A 16,158-nucleotide genomic window follows, 5' to 3' on the forward strand; every position below is an offset into this window, starting at 1 on the left:
ACAAAACTGCAGAAAAACCTGAGTGTCTCTGGATTAAGTTTAGAAGTGTGTGCAACAAGAGTGATGTAGTGGTGGGAGTCTGCTATAGACCACCGGACCAGGGGGATGAGGTAGATGAGGCTTTCTTCCGGCAGCTCACGGAAGCTACTAGATCGCATGCCCTGATTCTCATGGGTGACTTCAATTTTCCTGATATCTGCTGGGAGAGCAATACAGCGGTGCATAGACAATCCAGGAAGTTTTTGGAAAGCGTAGGGGACAATTTCCTGGCGCAAGTGCTAGAGGAGCCAACTAGGGGGGGGCGCTTTTCTTGACCTGCTGCTCACAAATCGGGTAGAATTAGTGGGGGAAGCAAAAGTGGATGGGAATCTGGGAGGCAGTGACCATGAGTTGGTTGAGTTCAGGATCCTGACGCAGGGAAGAAAGGTAAGCAGCAGGATACGGACCCTGGACTTCAGGAAAGCAGACTTCGACTCTCTCAGGGAACGGATGGCCAGGATCCCCTGGGGGACTAACTTGAAGGGGAAAGGAGTCCAGGAGAGCTGGCTGTATTTCAAGGAATCCCTGTTGAGGTTACAGGGACAAACCATCCCGATGAGTCAAAAGAATAGTAAATATGGCAGGCGACCAGCTTGGCTTAATGGTGAAATCCTAGCGGATCTTAAACATAAAAAAGAAGCTTACAAGAAGTGTAAGGTTGGACATATGACCAGGGAAGAGTATAAAAATATTGCTCGGGCATGTAGGAATGATATCAGGAGGGCCAAATCGCACCTGGAGCTGCAGCTAGCGAGAGATGTCAAGAGTAACAAGAAGGGTTTCTTCAGGTATGTTGGCAACAAGAAGAAAGCCAAGGAAAGTGTGGGCCCCTTACTGAATGAGGGAGGCAACCTAGTGACAGAGGATGTGGAAAAAGCTAATGTACTCAATGCTTTTTTTGCCTCTGTTTTCACTAACAAGGTCAGCTCCCAGACTGCTGCGCTGGGCATCACAAAATGGGGAAGAGATGGCCAGCCCTCTGTGGAGATAGAGGTGGTTAGGGACTATTTAGAAAAGCTGGACGTGCACAAGTCCATGGGGCCGGACGAGTTGCATCCGAGAGTGCTGAAGGAATTGGCGGCTGTGATTGCAGAGCCATTGGCCATTATCTTTGAAAACTCATGGCGAACGGGGGAAGTCCCGGATGACTGGAAAAAGGCTAATGTAGTGCCAATCTTTAAAAAAGGGAAGAAGGAGCATCCTGGGAACTACAGGCCAGTCAGCCTCACCTCAGTCCCTGGAAAAATCATGGAGCAGGTCCTCAAAGAATCAATCCTGAAGCACTTGCATGAGAGGAAAGTGATCAGGAACAGCCAGCATGGATTCACCAAGGGAAGGTCATGCCTGACTAATCTAATCGCCTTTTATGATGAGATTACTGGTTCTGTGGATGAAGGGAAAGCAGTGGATGTATTGTTTCTTGACTTTAGCAAAGCTTTTGACACGGTCTCCCACACTTTTCTTGTCAGCAAGTTAAGGAAGTATGGGCTGGATGATTGCACTATAAGGTGGGTAGAAAGCTGGCTAGATTGTCGGGCTCAACGGGTAGTGATCAATGGCTCCATGTCTAGTTGGCAGCCGGTATCAAGTGGAGTGCCCCAAGGGTCGGTCCTGGGGCCGGTTTTGTTCAATATCTTCATAAATGATCTGCAGGATGGTGTGGATTGCACTCTCAGCAAATTTGCGGATGATACTAAACTGGGAGGAGTGGTAGATACGCTGGAGGGGAGGGATAGGATACAGAAGGACCTAGACAAATTGGAAGATTGGGCCAAAAGGAATCTGATGAGGTTCAATAAGGATAAGTGCAGGGTCCTGCACTTAGGACGGAAGAATCCAATGCACCGCTACAGACTAGGGACCGAATGGCTAGGCAGCAGTTCTGCGGAAAAGGACCTAGGGGTGACAGTGGACGAGAAGCTGGATATGAGTCAGCAGTGTGCCCTTGTTGCCAAGAAGGCCAATGGCATTTTGGGATGTATAAGTAGGGGCATAGCGAGCAGATCGAGGGACGTGATCGTTCTCCTCTATTCGACATTGGTGAGGCCTCATCTGGAGTACTGTGTCCAGTTTTGGGCCCCACACTTCAAGAAGGATGTGGATAAATTGGAGAGAGTCCAGCAAAGGGCAACAAAAATGATTAGGGGTCTGGAACACATGAGTTATGAGGAGAGGCTGAGGGAGCTGGGATTGTTTAGCCTGCAGAAGAGAAGAATGAGGGGGGATTTGATAGCTGCTTTCAACTACCTGAAAGGGGGTTCCAAAGAGGATGGCTCTAGACTGTTCTCAATGGTAGCAGATGACAGAACGAGGAGTAATGGTCTCAAGTTGCAGTGGGGGAGGTTTAGATTGGATATTAGGAAAAACTTTTTCACTAAGAGGGTGGTGAAACACTGGAATGCGTTACCTAGGGAGGTGGTAGAATCTCCTTCCTTAGAGGTTTTTAAGGTCAGGCCTGACAAAGCCCTGGCTGGGATGATTTAACTGGGAATTGGTCCTGCTTCAAGCAGGGGGTTGGACTAGATGACCTTCTGGGTCCCTTCCAACCCTGATATTCTATGAAAAGAGTACAAGCTTCTGAATCAGCGAAAAAGGTACAGGCATTTCTACTACTAATGCTGTCTGGGTGTCCAGGAGCAGTGGTGATTTCAGCAGGATTTGGAGACCGTTACTCACCTGAGATCAGGGTCAAGACAAGCCCTAATTTCAGCTAGTAACTTGAATTTTTTCCTTCTTCCTGCAACTACAACCTCAATCTTTAGCCAGCTGCATTTTATTCACGTCCTTCATAGTTAGGTGAAGACACTATTAGCGTGTGATGAGAAGGTGATAGAGCTGAGCATCAATAGCATGGTAGTGGCAATGAAGTGCACAGTGTTTCATGAGCTCCCCTACAATATAGTAGTTGACATCTCCAACTGGAACTGGCATCAAAAGTACGTAATGTCAATAGCTCCACGTTGGCACATCTTTGCAGTATGGCAGGGGAGGGTTATATTAGAAATGTGAATGAGTAGGTTGGGTGCAAGAGGATATCTGAAGACAGGTGAAAGGAGGATTCACATAAGGAATGAGAGTTAAGGTCAAGGTCTTTTCCTCAAAGATTAGTATTTACAAGAAGAAAGTAAACAGAATCGCTCTCAGCTTGTGATTCTAGCCAATCCTTGAAGCACGGTGTGTGAATTTCTTTAGTTGCCCCAGGCCCAGGATAGGATGCATTCCATAGCAGGACTAGAAAAGCTTTCCCTTGAACTCCTGAGGTACTTCTTCTGTTGCTCCTAGATGAAGGAATCCACCTTCTTCCCCCAGTTGTTTCATGAGATGGGTCACTGAAGCGGGAGCGGGGTGGGAGATTAGCAAGGACTTGAATTATATAGAGTGACCTTTGGTACTAATTTCACAATACCCATTGGTCTGAAGTTATCCCAGCCCATGGTTGAGAAAAATGGGAAAGACAACAACCCAAAATAGGGGTGAGAAGAGGAAGCTCTGGTGGCATCAATGCATGGTTCTTGACATGAACGTCAAACCTGCAGTTTGGAAGATAATGTCAGGCAGGCGGTAGGAGAAGAGGGAGCGGCTCTCTTGCAGGAGATGAGACTACCTCGTATAGTAGTTAGTAGCTCTGCGTTGTTGAAAAAAGGAAGTTCCCTGTCAGAACTGGCTCTACTATCTAGAGGATTTTCTCCTGGTAGTAAGTGTATAGATACCCTAGGACCTCAGAATAGCTTTAGAGTCCTTAGGAATATGTAAGCTAAACGAGTCTGGCCCTTCAAAGCCAGTTTGGATCTCTTGAGGAATCCCAGAGGACTATAACCAAGATGTGCCCCCCAACCCTCCCAGTAATGCCTGTGACCTCTGCCACCTCCTCATGTTCTCTCTTTCTCATTCCAGTGGGCTAGTCAGGCACTTAACTGGTGAAGGAACGTCACACATGAAGCTGCACAAAACTTCATTTCCCCCCCCAAAATCAATTGCTATTGCCTCCCCTTCCCCAAAAATGGGGCGAGGAATTACTATTCATTACTTCCCCATTCCCAGAGGGGAAAGGGATTCCACACAAATGACCTCTACCTGCAGGGAAGGGGGCCTGAAGACTGTCCCTGGCTTTGATACACAGGGCTGGAGAAAAGCCCTCTCTCAGTGTCAGGAGTTTCCCCCCTGCCCATACATGGGAGGGAAATCCCAACCTGCTGGGGGAGGGGCTTTCCGAGCTTTGCCTTTCGAAAGCTGGGGTCTAGAACTCAGCCGATTAAGCGTGGAGCTAGCTGTTCCGGCCCAGCAGGAAGAGGGGAGGTGCAATTCCCATGATAAAAGTGGTACTCTAAGTTTCCTGTAAGCTGTGCAGCAGCCTATTAAGCGCCGACCTGTCATGGCTAGGGGAGAGGCGCCCCTCCCCCGGCCCTAACCTAGCCCGGCCCCCGACCTGCCGTGGCCTACAACCTAGCAAAAGATTCCAATCTTGCACATGAGGTGCATGTACAACACAAGTGGGATCCACCTAGACAAAGACTTGAACTACTACATTCTAATTGTGATGTAACTGATTTCTATTTACAATTTAAAGTAGCTGAAATGGTTGCGTGAAAGCATTCCCTTAGGTTTTAAAAAGGAAAGTATTTTAAAACACTTATATTTGGAAACCCTCTTTAAATTATATACTTCCTTCCTACATATTCTGTTTTGCCATCATTATGTTCTATGTGAGGTATAAAGATAATGCATGCTATTCAATGAAAAAAATACAACATAGTATTTGAATGAAAATCTCTCAGCAAAACTCAATGTCCTTAAATTGAGGCAGTACAGCAGATAGAGCTGGAGACTGTAACTTCCTTGAACCCAAACGTCTCTGCTGATGGAGTTACCAACTCCACTGCACTGGAACACTCAACTGGCCAACAAATCATCTACATTCCAACAGACCTTCTAGACTCATTGACTGGTCAAGTCAAGGTAGGATGTGGCTTAGTACCTTGGACTCAGAGGCACAGATGCAGAGAAATACCCCTTCTACCACTCCAGCCCCTTCAAGCAGCATGAGTAAGAGGCATGTTTTCTGGTGTCTAAAGTCAACTGGTGTCTGGTTTAAAACTCTGGTGTCTAAACCTAGGCACCTAAGCCCATCTTTAGGCAGTTAAATAATAGTGGCCTGATTTTCAGAGGTACTGAGCACCAGCAGCTCCCACTGTAGTCACTGTGTAGCTAAGTGGACTGTGCACGTGGTGAAGAATCTAACTATTACTGCCTGCCTCCTAGTGGGGGAGGGAAAGAAAAGGAGATGATGCCCAGAAATAAAGATGGAGCTCTGGAAGCTGGTCTTGGTAGGGGTAGTCAAAAGCGCAGCTGGAGCAGGACACTAGAGACTGGGCTTTTGTTTTGTTTTTGGTTGAGAAAATCACTTTGGTAAGACTACCCACATGATGAGTTTACATTTTGAAGCCTTTAAGCAAGGAAAAGGAAAATGCAAGTGGAGATCTCCAGCAGACACTTGGGGAAGTTTAAAACTCCATGAGGACCTTATGGTGTGTCCAAAGATTCAGAAATTTTTTTGAATAATTTCCCATATGTGCACCCAACTTTGTCCAATATTGTTCTATGCACTAGATCTCATTAGGACTCAAATGTGAAGTTTGTGGTGCAAACCATTCAAAGAGAGGGCTTGAAAGAAGAGCAGGAGTAGGATTTTCAAGAAGTATAATACCAGCTACGTATTTTCTAAGCCCTATGTATCAGAAATGACTTGGCAGATTCACCACACATTTTGATTTTTTTAAAGAATAGAAGAGTCTCCTGTAGCCAAACATCACACTTTTAAAGTGGAAAAGATCTTTTCTGGAAGTGAAGACCAAAAATCGAGCTTATAATGGAAGTTTATTTACAGCTTTGGTTAAAGAGAGGCTCTCCCCCCCTACAGAGGCAATGTCAGCTTGAAACATCGTTGTAGAACTTTAGTACTTAATATAGTTACTTATAACATGCACATATACTAAAACAAAACATTTTGTTTCAAAAAGGCCATTTTCATAGAAAAAAATTTCAAATGAAAAATTACTTTTTTTAGAAACAAACTTCACAGAAAATTTGTTTTTTCAGTTTTGAGTTTTCAACAAAAAAGGAAAATTGAGAAACTGAATGTTTGTCCCCCTACCCCTCATCCCTTTATGCCATTTTTAAAAAGAGACCCTTCCCCCAAAAAATGGATTTTAGGTTTCAAAAACTGAAAAGGGTTGGGGGTTTTTTTGGAGAATTTTTTGAAGATTTTCATAAAACACACTTGGCATTTTCAACCAGTTATAAAATGTACTATAAATGAAAGAAGTTACCAAAAAACAAAACAAAAAACATTTCCCCCCATTTTATTTACGTTGTCAACTGACAACACTCTCAGCTAGTTTCTCCCTTGCTGAGGAGCCCTTTATAAACACCAACAGGGGAGCAGAATAAAACCTTAAACACACTTTTAAAAAGAATGTTTTTAAACAGTCAATACTATGTCCTGAAATAATGGAGCACTATCAGAAACTGGGTATTTTATTTTAAACTAATCATTTAAAAAATGGTTACTGTAATCTTTTAATACTTAGCCATACAAAATCTTTGTTCATTCTGCTATATTAAAATATAGTTATGAAAATAAATAATACAATATGATGAATTTATGAGAAGAAGGTTTATGAAAACTCAGCATTGGGCTAATTTCAGCCTCTTCAAACACTTCATTGAGCCCTGGTCTACATTAAGAGTTTCGGTTGAATTTAGCAGCGTTAGATCAATTTAACCCTGCACCCGTCCACACGATGAAGCCATTTACTTCGACTTAAAGGGGGGATTATCAGCGCTGAAATCAACCTTGCTGGGTCAAATCTGGGGTAGTGTGGTAGCAATTCGACGGCATTGGCCTCCTGAAGCTAACCCAGAGTGCTCCACTGTGACTGCTCTAGACAGCACTCTTAACTCAGATGCGCTGGCCAGGTAGACAGGAAAAGGCCTGTGAACTTCTGAATCTCATTTCCTCTTTGGCCAGCGTGGCAAGCTGCAGGTGAGTGCAGATCTCACCAGCAGACGTGACCATGATGGAGTCCCAGAATTGCAAAAGAGCTCCAGTATAGACCGAACGGGAGGTACAGGATCTGATCGCTGTATGGGGAGATGAATCCATGCTATCAGAACTCTGTTCCATAAGACGAAATGCCCGAACATTTGAAAAAAATCTCCAAGGGCATGAAGGACAGAGGCTATCACAGGGACCCACAGCAGTGCCGTGTGAAACTTAAGGAGCTCAGGCAAGCCTACCAAAACACCAGCGAGGCAAACAGCTGCTCTGGGTCAGAGCCCCAGACATGCCACTTCTATGATGAGCTGCATGCCATTCTAGGGGGTACAGCCACCACTATCCCACCCCGTGCTTTGACTCCATCAATGGATCATCACACAACAGGGATGCGCGTTTTGGGGATGAGGAAGAGGAGGAGGAGGAGGAGGTTGAAGATAGCGCACAGCAAACAAGCGGAGAAACAGGAACTGTTTCTCACCCTGGACCTGGAGCCAGTACCCCCCGAACCCACCCAAGGCGGGCTCCCGGACCCGCCAGAAGGAGGAGGAGGGACCTCTGGTGAGTGTACCTTTGTAAATATAACACATGGTTTAAAAGCAAGCGGGTTTAATGATTAATTTGCAGCCAATACAGCTACTGGAAAAGTCTGTTAACGTGTCTGGGGATAGAGCGGAAATCCTCCAGGGACATCTCCATAAAGCTCTCTTGGATGTACTCCCAAAGCCTTTGCCAAAGGTTTCTGGGGAAGGCAGCCTTATTCCGTCCTCCACGGTAGGACACTACCACACCAGGCCAGTAGCACGTAGTTTGGAGTCACTGCATAACAAAGCATGGCAGCATATGGTCCCGGTGTTTGCTGACATTCAAGCAACATCCGTTCTTTATCTCTCTGTGTTATCCTCAGGAGTGTGATATCATTCATGGTCACCTGGTTGAAATAGGGGAATTTTATTAAAGGGACATTCAGAGGTGGTCGTTCCTGCTGGGTTCTTTGCCTGTGGCTGAACAGAAATCTTCCCTGCTGTTAGCCACGTGGTGGGGGGAAGTGTGAAGTGATCATCCCAGAGAATTGGGCGTGGGTGTGTGAGTATGTGGAGGGGTTAGTTGACTTTGTGATGCACGTTAACGCAAAACCGCAGCCCCTCCTTTTAAACTGCCAGTCCATTTTAAATAGCCAACCCAACAGCTGTTCGGTATGGGAAATGAGGGCACAGCTGTTTGAAACCATTCCCACATGTTATGAAGGTTAAAGAAGCCAAAAGACTGTGGCTTACCATGGCTTCCTGCAAGCCGAATTCTGTTGCCCGCCGGCTCTGCGTGTGTGATCTCACACACCAAACTGGCAGACCCTCAATATAAAAGGCAAAATGTGACCTTGTAAGGAATGTACATGTGCTATGTAATGTTAACAGCAAGGTTCAGCCTGAAAGAGTCTACCCATTGTTCTCTAAAATGTGTCTCTTTAACGACCACTCTCCCTTTTTTTTCTCTCCCACAGCTACAAATGTTTCAACACTCCCCCTATCATCTCCGTCCCAGAGGCAGCGAAGATTAGAAGGCGAAAAAAATGCACTCGCGATGAAATGTTCTCTGAGCTCATGCAGTCCTCCCACACTGAAAGAGCCCAGCAGAATGCATGGAGGCAGACAGTGTTAGAGTCCAGAAAAGCACAATATGAACATGAGGCCAGGTGGCGGGTTGAAGATAAGAAGTGGCGGGTTGAAGATGATAGGTGACATCAGCTTGCTGACAGAAGGCAGGAGTCAATGCTGGGGCTACTGGAGGATCAAACTGATATGCTCCGGTGTATGGTTGAGCTGCAGGAAAGGCAGCATGAGCACAGACAGCCACTACAGCCCCCGTGTGACCAGCCGCCCTCCTCCTCAAGTTCCATAGCCTCCTCACCCAGATGCCCAAGAACGTGGGGGGCACAGCCTCCAGGCACCCAACCACTCCACCCCAGATGACTGCCCAAGCAACAGAAAGCTGACATTCAATAAGTTTTAAAGTGCAGTGTGGCCTTGTCCTTCCCTCCTCTCCCACCCCTCCTGAGCTATCTTGCAGTTATCCCCGTTTGTGTGATGAATTAATAAAGAATGCATCAATGTGAAGCAACAATGACTTTATTGCCTCTGCAAGTAGTGATCGAAGCGGGGAGGGGAGTGTGGTTAGCTTACAGGGAAGCAGAGTGAACCAAGGGGCGGAGGTTTTCATCAAGGAGAAACAAACAGAACTTTCACACTGGCCAGTCATGAAACTGGTTTTCAAAGCTTCTCTGATGCACACCGCATCCTCCTGTATTCTTCTAACAGCCCTGGTGTTTGGCTGCGCATAATCAGCAGCCAGGCAATTTGCCTCAACCTCCCACCCTGCCATAAACGTCTCCCCCTTACTCTCACAGATATTGTGGAGCACACAGCAAGCAGTAATAACAGTGGGAATATTGGTTTCGCTGAGGTCTAACCGAGTCAGTAAACTGCACCAGCACGCTTTTAAACATCCAAATGCACATTCTACCACCATTCTGCACTTGCTCAGCCTATAGTTGAACAGCTCCTGACTACTGTCCAGGCTGCCTGTGTATGGCTTCATGAGCCATGGCATTAAGGGGTAGGCTGGGTCCCCAAGGATAACTATAGGCATTTCAACATCCGCAAAGGTTATTTTCTGGTCTGGGAAGAAAGTCCCTAGCTGTAGCTGTTGAAACAGACCAGAGTTCCTGAAGATGCGAGCATCATGTATCTTTCCCGGCCATCCCACGCTGATGTTGGTGAAACGTCCCTTGTGATCCACCAGTGCTTGCAGCACCATTGACAAGTACCCCTTTCGGTTTATGTACTCGCTGCCTTGGTGCTTTGGTGCCAAGATAGGGATATGGGTTCTGTCTATCCCCCCACCACAGTTAGGGAATCCCATTGCAGCAAAGCCATCCACTATGACCTGCACATTTCCCAGAGTCGCTACCCTTGTAGCAGCAGCTCAGTGATTGCATTGGCTACTTGGATCACAGCAGCCCCCACAGTAGATCTGCCTACTCCAAATTGATTCCCAACTGATCAGTAGCTGTCTAGAGTTGCAAGCTTCCACAGGGCTATCGCCACTTGCTTGTGAACTGTGAGGGCTGCTCTCATCTTGGTATTCTGGCGGTTCAGGGCAGGGGAAAGCAAGTCACAAAGTTCCATGAAAGTGCCCTTATGCATGCGAAAGTTTTGCAGCCATTGGGAATCATCCCAGACCTGCAATACTATGCGGTCCCACCAGTCTGTGCTTGTTTCCTGGGCCCAGAATAGGCATTCCACGGCATAAACCTGACGCATTACCACCATGATGTCCACATTGCCGGGGCTCGTACTTTGAGAGAAGTCTGTGTCCATGTCCACATCACTCTCCTCACCTACTCACCTGCTTTTGCAGGATCTGGTTCTGCATATACTGCTGGATAATGTGTGTGGTGTTTAGAATGGTCATAACTGCCGCGGTGATCTAAGCGGGCTCCATGCTTGTCGTGGTATGGCGTCTGCAGGAACGCAGGAGAGCAGAGTGGCAGCGGAAACGGCGGGTGGATGACGATGCTGACAGCAATATGAAGCCCGCACAGAAAAAGGCATGAAACGATTGTCGGCCGTTGCTTTCACAGAGGGAGGGGGAGCAAGGCAGCAGATGATGCAGTACGACTGCTAGCTGTCATCATCTCCTGGGTGCTCATGGTGCTACTGGCTGCGAGAGCAGCCTGAGGCAGAATATCCCCCTCAAGAAGTGAACTCACAACCCTAGGTTTAGCAGGCCAATGCTCAAACCACTGAGCTATCCCTCTGCCAATATTCCAGGCAGGACTGACTCTCCATTAGACAAAACTTAAAGAAGAGAATGACCTGAGTCACTCCCATTGATGTCCAGGCGCCCATGACAGACCTCACCAAGGTCTGCCAGGAGAACCCAAGAGATGACGAGAAGGGCTACCAGTTGTAATGCACCATCTGCTGCCACAAGGCAATGAGCTGCTGCTGTGTAGCAATGCAGTCCCGCGTCTGCCAGCACCCAGGAGACGTATGGTGACAGTGAGCTGAGCGGGCTCCATGTTTGCCATGGTATGGCATCTGCATGGGTAACCCAGGAAAAAAGACGCAAAACAATTGTCTGCCGTTGCTTTCACGGGGGGGGGGGGGGGGGGGGGGGCCTGACGACATGTACCCAGAACCACCCGCGACAATGTTTTTTGCCCCATCAGGCATTGGGATCTCAACCCAGAATTCCAATGGGTTGCAGAGACTGCGGGAACTGTGGGATAGCTACCCACAGTTCAACGCTCCAGAAGTCAGTGCCAGCCCCGGTACTGTGGACGCACTCCGCCAACTTAATGGTCTTAAGTGGGGGCACACACAATCGACTGTATAAAATCAATTTCTAAAAATAGACTTCTATAAATTCAACCTAATTTCGTAGTGTAGACATAGCCTGAGAGTTCATTGGAAAACTTAAATTAGCAAGTAAAAATGAACTAGGAAGTCATTGGGATGGTGGCTGTGCATCATTTGTGCACAGTCTTTAGGGCTTTTATTGTTAATGTATATTTTTTTCAAATTGTTCATGAGATTTGTGTTTCATGTCAGATTTTCACTTAAGAACCTATGATGTGAGGAGTTCTTTGCAGTGTTGCTATACAACACCATATCCCTACCTCCCTCAAAGCAGCTTTCTGTACTCAGAGCAAGAGTACTCACAGCTTTAGAGGTATGTAGATACTGGGACACCATCTCCCTCTTGATTATTATGTCCTTCTCCCTCAGAGGCTGCTGCTTCTCCTCATTCAGATTCATATCAACCTGTGGAAGAAAAGCAAGAAAATGTTCAGTTGTGCACAGATTCCCTGATGCTTGGAACATCCCTCACACAGAAACATCATTTGCTACATGGAACACAATCTGCTCAAGGCAACAGGAAGCTTGCAGCCCAGCCACAGCAAGCCCTGAAACATGGTTCAGTGAGCACATATCAGAATCTCAGAGGGAATAGCCTGCACTTGTGTTTAAATCCTGTCAAAGGAGACCCCTGAGATAAGAAGCAGACAGGAGCAGTCTCCCCCATCCCCTGGCACACACTTCCCAAAGGAGATTATGGTGCTCTGAGGAGAGCGAGAGAAAGTTACCTCCATCACAGGGGGATGCTAGCATTCCAGTGGGACAGAGAGGAGCCCCCAACTCCTAAAGGGGTTTGTGGAGCCCAGTGGAATCTCTCAGCATACAATTTACGAAACCAAGAGCCAACTGACTAACCACAGGAGTTCTCTGATCTGCAGAGCTGCTTCTGTCACAATGATTAAGCAGCTGTCAACTGTCAAGCAGTGATACCTTCTGCTACTTATTATCCAGTCTGGGCTCTTAGGGTTTCCAGTGATGTTTTATTCAATGGAACGAGTTAGGCTCCTTCTCAAGATGTGCCTGTCTGTTTCATGTTTGCTGGGTTTTAATTTGTTGTAAATTTAATTGCTGTAAAGTTTGCCAATAACACAAACATCTGTGTAGCAGCAAACAAGGAGGCGAGAACTCAAGAGAAGAGGGCCCAGAGATGAAGATGTAACCATACAGCAAATCCCAAAATATTAAAGCAAGTTTATTTTCATCTTCTCTCCTTAATCCTGTCTTACTATCACTCCTAAAGTACTAAAACTGTTATGGGGAAGGATTGGGACTGAGAGGCAAGAAGGAAGAGGTCTACACAGGAAAACCCTGAGAACCATTGTCTTATACTATCTGTGAAAAATGACAGGCTAAGGAATCAAAGCAGACCACCCTTCATTGGAGAGTTGTGAGGAAACAGAGCAGGCTCTACAATGGTGATGGAGGTAGGAGGTGTAGGTTGACATAAGGCATCGTGGTTATGAGGTGTAACACCAGTCATCTAGGATACTAAGAGGCACTACAGTCTCCACCTCTTGTCCTGGAAAATGGAAGATAAACACCCAGAGAGCACACAGTGAAGGAAGGAAGGGCATTTGCATTGGGGTCATTAACTTACCAGCATCTGTTCAAAGAGGCCCAGCACATCCTGATCTGTGATTTCCTGTAGCATCTGGCCTGCACTAGGAACATCCATATAGGAAGCAGAGGAATTCCTATGAGCAACATTGGATTTTTCCTTCTCCTTTTTTATCCGCATGCTAGTGAATCGCTCCAGCTAAGTGAGAGAAACAGAAATCAAACTCAGCACAACCTCATTTCGCACCTCTCAACTCCGGTGATCACCCTCAACCACACATGCTGTCCCAAAACCAATGCCAGGCATACTACCCTAATTGCATTCCTATATTTGGCATTCCCACGCTTGCACTGCTGGCAATGGATAGAGAAAGCACAACCGGTCTGGGGGTACTTCTGACACCAAGAGGCCGTAACTTGTGATCTGTGGACCTACCAGGTGCACATTAGTAGGGAAACTTTTGAAACTTCACAGACCAGAGACAAAATTCTCTGTAGACCCTCCAAGTGGTAGATAAGGGTTTTTGTACCCCTGGAGCACCTTTACTCAATGTGTCTGACAAGTCACACACTGCAAGGTTAGTCAGTGTTGTCCAGATGTCCATGTACCATCACCGGCAGAGGATAAGTAGAAATCTGCTGGTACTGCTAATGCCAACTCCCATGTGAATTCAATGCCTCTCCAGGGAAATCTAAAAATCTAAAACACCAAAAACCTGGGTGCCAACAAACAGGGTCTATCCCTGCAGTCAGCAGTCTTGCAAAGCCAACCCTCTGGAAAATGCCAGTGTTCAGATTGCCTACTAAACCAGTGCTTATGAGGAAAGAGTCAGCAGAGCATGCAAGGTCATAGTTTGAGAAGCAGAGTTAGAGAATCCTAGAGAAGCAAATGCCTTATGAGAGAGACAACACACACAGAGCAGCCATGTGACAGCAAGGGCTGAAGCCTTCAAACAGTAAGACTAGAATAGAACAAGCAGAGGAACCAGAAACAGCCAGGCACAGGAAAGTTACAGCAAATAGGAGACATCACATGCAGAAGAAAACCACCATCCTTACCTCATCCGCCATGAGCCGCTTCAAAGTCTGTGGGACAGAAAGAGGAGGGAGAAGAGGAGAAACAAATCAGTGATACAAGGCACACCTCCAAACACAGAATGTGTGAGGGTGAGAAGAAAAAATGGGTAGTGACAACCCAGCTTGTTCCACTCCTGTTCAGAGTGAACAGAACACAACAATGCCAAACTCCCATATCCTGCACACTACCACTGAGGAAAGATTTAACTCACCAATGCAGACATACAGCAGTTCCACAGATTTGAGAGATGAGAGCATGAGCAGTGGGAAGCAATTACTGCACGAAGCACAAGCTTCCTTCTCTTTCCTCTTTGACTTAGTTTTGTCTCATACTCAAACCTTTTCTAGTAATGCACATTGACTCAAGACTTCAAGAATTCCTTTTGGGGAAAGCAAAACCAAATCCACCACATGGATCTAGTCCCCAGCCAGAAGGGGACAATCTATTCCAATATATGATTCCCTCTTTCCTTACAACAGAAGGCAGAGGTATGGCCTTATCTCCCATCCGGGACAAGGGACAGGATTAGTTATGCTTTCACCAGATGGAGGGACATCGTTGCATGGTGGGACCATAACTAATCCTGTTATATTGCAACCCTTGCTCCCGATCTCAACAGCCAAGACAGTTTGTTTTAGACTTGGCATTGTACATAAGAGGAATGGCCCAGGCAAAGGAAAATCGGGCCCTTTCAGTTCAATCACGTCACTGACAACCACAGGTCTTGCCATCCCCTCAGCTTTGTCAGAAGGGGATCTGTCCTCTTAAAGGGCACGTTGGACCTCAGTATTCCATTTCAGGTGGAATCCTGGTTTTGGGTATGTGCGTCCCAGAATATACAGGTGATGACTTCAGAAGCTGGGACAGTTTGCTTTCAAATTATTAGGAATGTAAAAGAGACACCAAGTTCCCTCTCTCCCTCCCTGCCACTCTACACAGACACACAAAAGGTTGAAACTAACTACCTGAATTACCTATGACCCTTCCTCTGTGGATCATCAGGGGTGTTTAGCAGATATAAAGAATGGATTCCATAAGGGCAGGCCACCTTAATGCAAATCCCCTTTCAGGACACTCCATGACAGGCTCTCATCTTTTCCCATCTTTAACTGAGGGAGTAATTCTGTCTGCAATGCGAAGTTCATTACTCTTGCTCCCTAGTTTTTTTATTATCTGCATCCAGAATCCACATGACTGTAATTTCCACTACTGCAGCTTTTTGATTTGTCATAAACCAGAGACTCCAGCAGAGGGCAGAAAGAATCAACATATGGGAATAACAAGGAGCAGATCTGCTGCTGCTCTAATGACAGAGAGAGTGTAACAATACAGTCAATGAAGATCAGGCCCCCTGGAAACAGATGTTAAGAGCATCACAGAGAACGTGGATTATAGCTCCTTTCCATACGCATCCCTTGTACTACAGCATCAAATGCAGAATTGGGGTAAAAAGAAAAGGAGTATTTGTGGCACCTTAGAGACTAACCGATTTATTTGAGCATAAGCTTTCGTGAGCTACAGCTCACTTCAGTGCACCACAATTTAAGATAATGCCATAAAGGTGAACCACCTCCAACATATCACATAGTTTAAACCCTTAATAGGGCTTTGGAATGGCCCACACTACACACAAGAGTTCCCTTCCTTCCCATCTCCAAAAGTTATCCAAAGATCACATGATTCTGAGAGAACCAAGATAAAAGCTCCTTTGACACCACTAAAGGTCCCTAAAGGGCTCAACGTATTTCAAAACTCTGCAGCTGTGAAATTCATCCTCTGCTGTTCAACTGTACTCCAGAACCTCAGCTTTCATTTAAAAATTTTTCTACTAGCCCTTATTGCTGTAGAAATAACCTTGAAAACATTATCTGAATTTAACCAACTCAAATGTCTGCAGAGAGCCTGAAGAAAGTAACTTTAAGAGGTGTGAACTACAATCCTTCATCTCAGTCAGGGCACCATGGACTTTGATTCTGTGGTTGTGCTATTTGGCATTTTCTCAAGATAAT

The 16,158-nt window shown here is 46.2% G+C and overlaps 1 protein-coding gene across 3 annotated transcripts in view; it reads right to left on the reverse strand.

The window, feature by feature from the left end:
• Window positions 1-16,158, reverse strand: part of DIAPH1 (diaphanous related formin 1) — a 163,969-nt gene that overhangs the window by 102,891 nt on the left and 44,920 nt on the right. For 2 of the 3 annotated variants that reach the window (XM_073356162.1, XM_073356164.1), the window contains exons 2-4: window positions 14,131-14,157; window positions 13,112-13,270; window positions 11,818-11,919 (exon numbers count right to left, since the gene is read on the reverse strand). In XM_073356162.1, the coding sequence (XP_073212263.1) occupies window positions 11,818-11,919; window positions 13,112-13,270; window positions 14,131-14,157 (288 nt within the window). The remainder of the gene's footprint in view (window positions 1-11,817; window positions 11,920-13,111; window positions 13,271-14,130; window positions 14,158-16,158) is intronic. The other variant, XM_073356163.1, reaches the window with a different exon arrangement.

The sequence above is a fragment of the Lepidochelys kempii genome, chromosome 8 (genome assembly GCF_965140265.1).
Source record: "Lepidochelys kempii isolate rLepKem1 chromosome 8, rLepKem1.hap2, whole genome shotgun sequence".
NCBI classification, from domain to species: Eukaryota; Metazoa; Chordata; order Testudines; family Cheloniidae; genus Lepidochelys; species Lepidochelys kempii.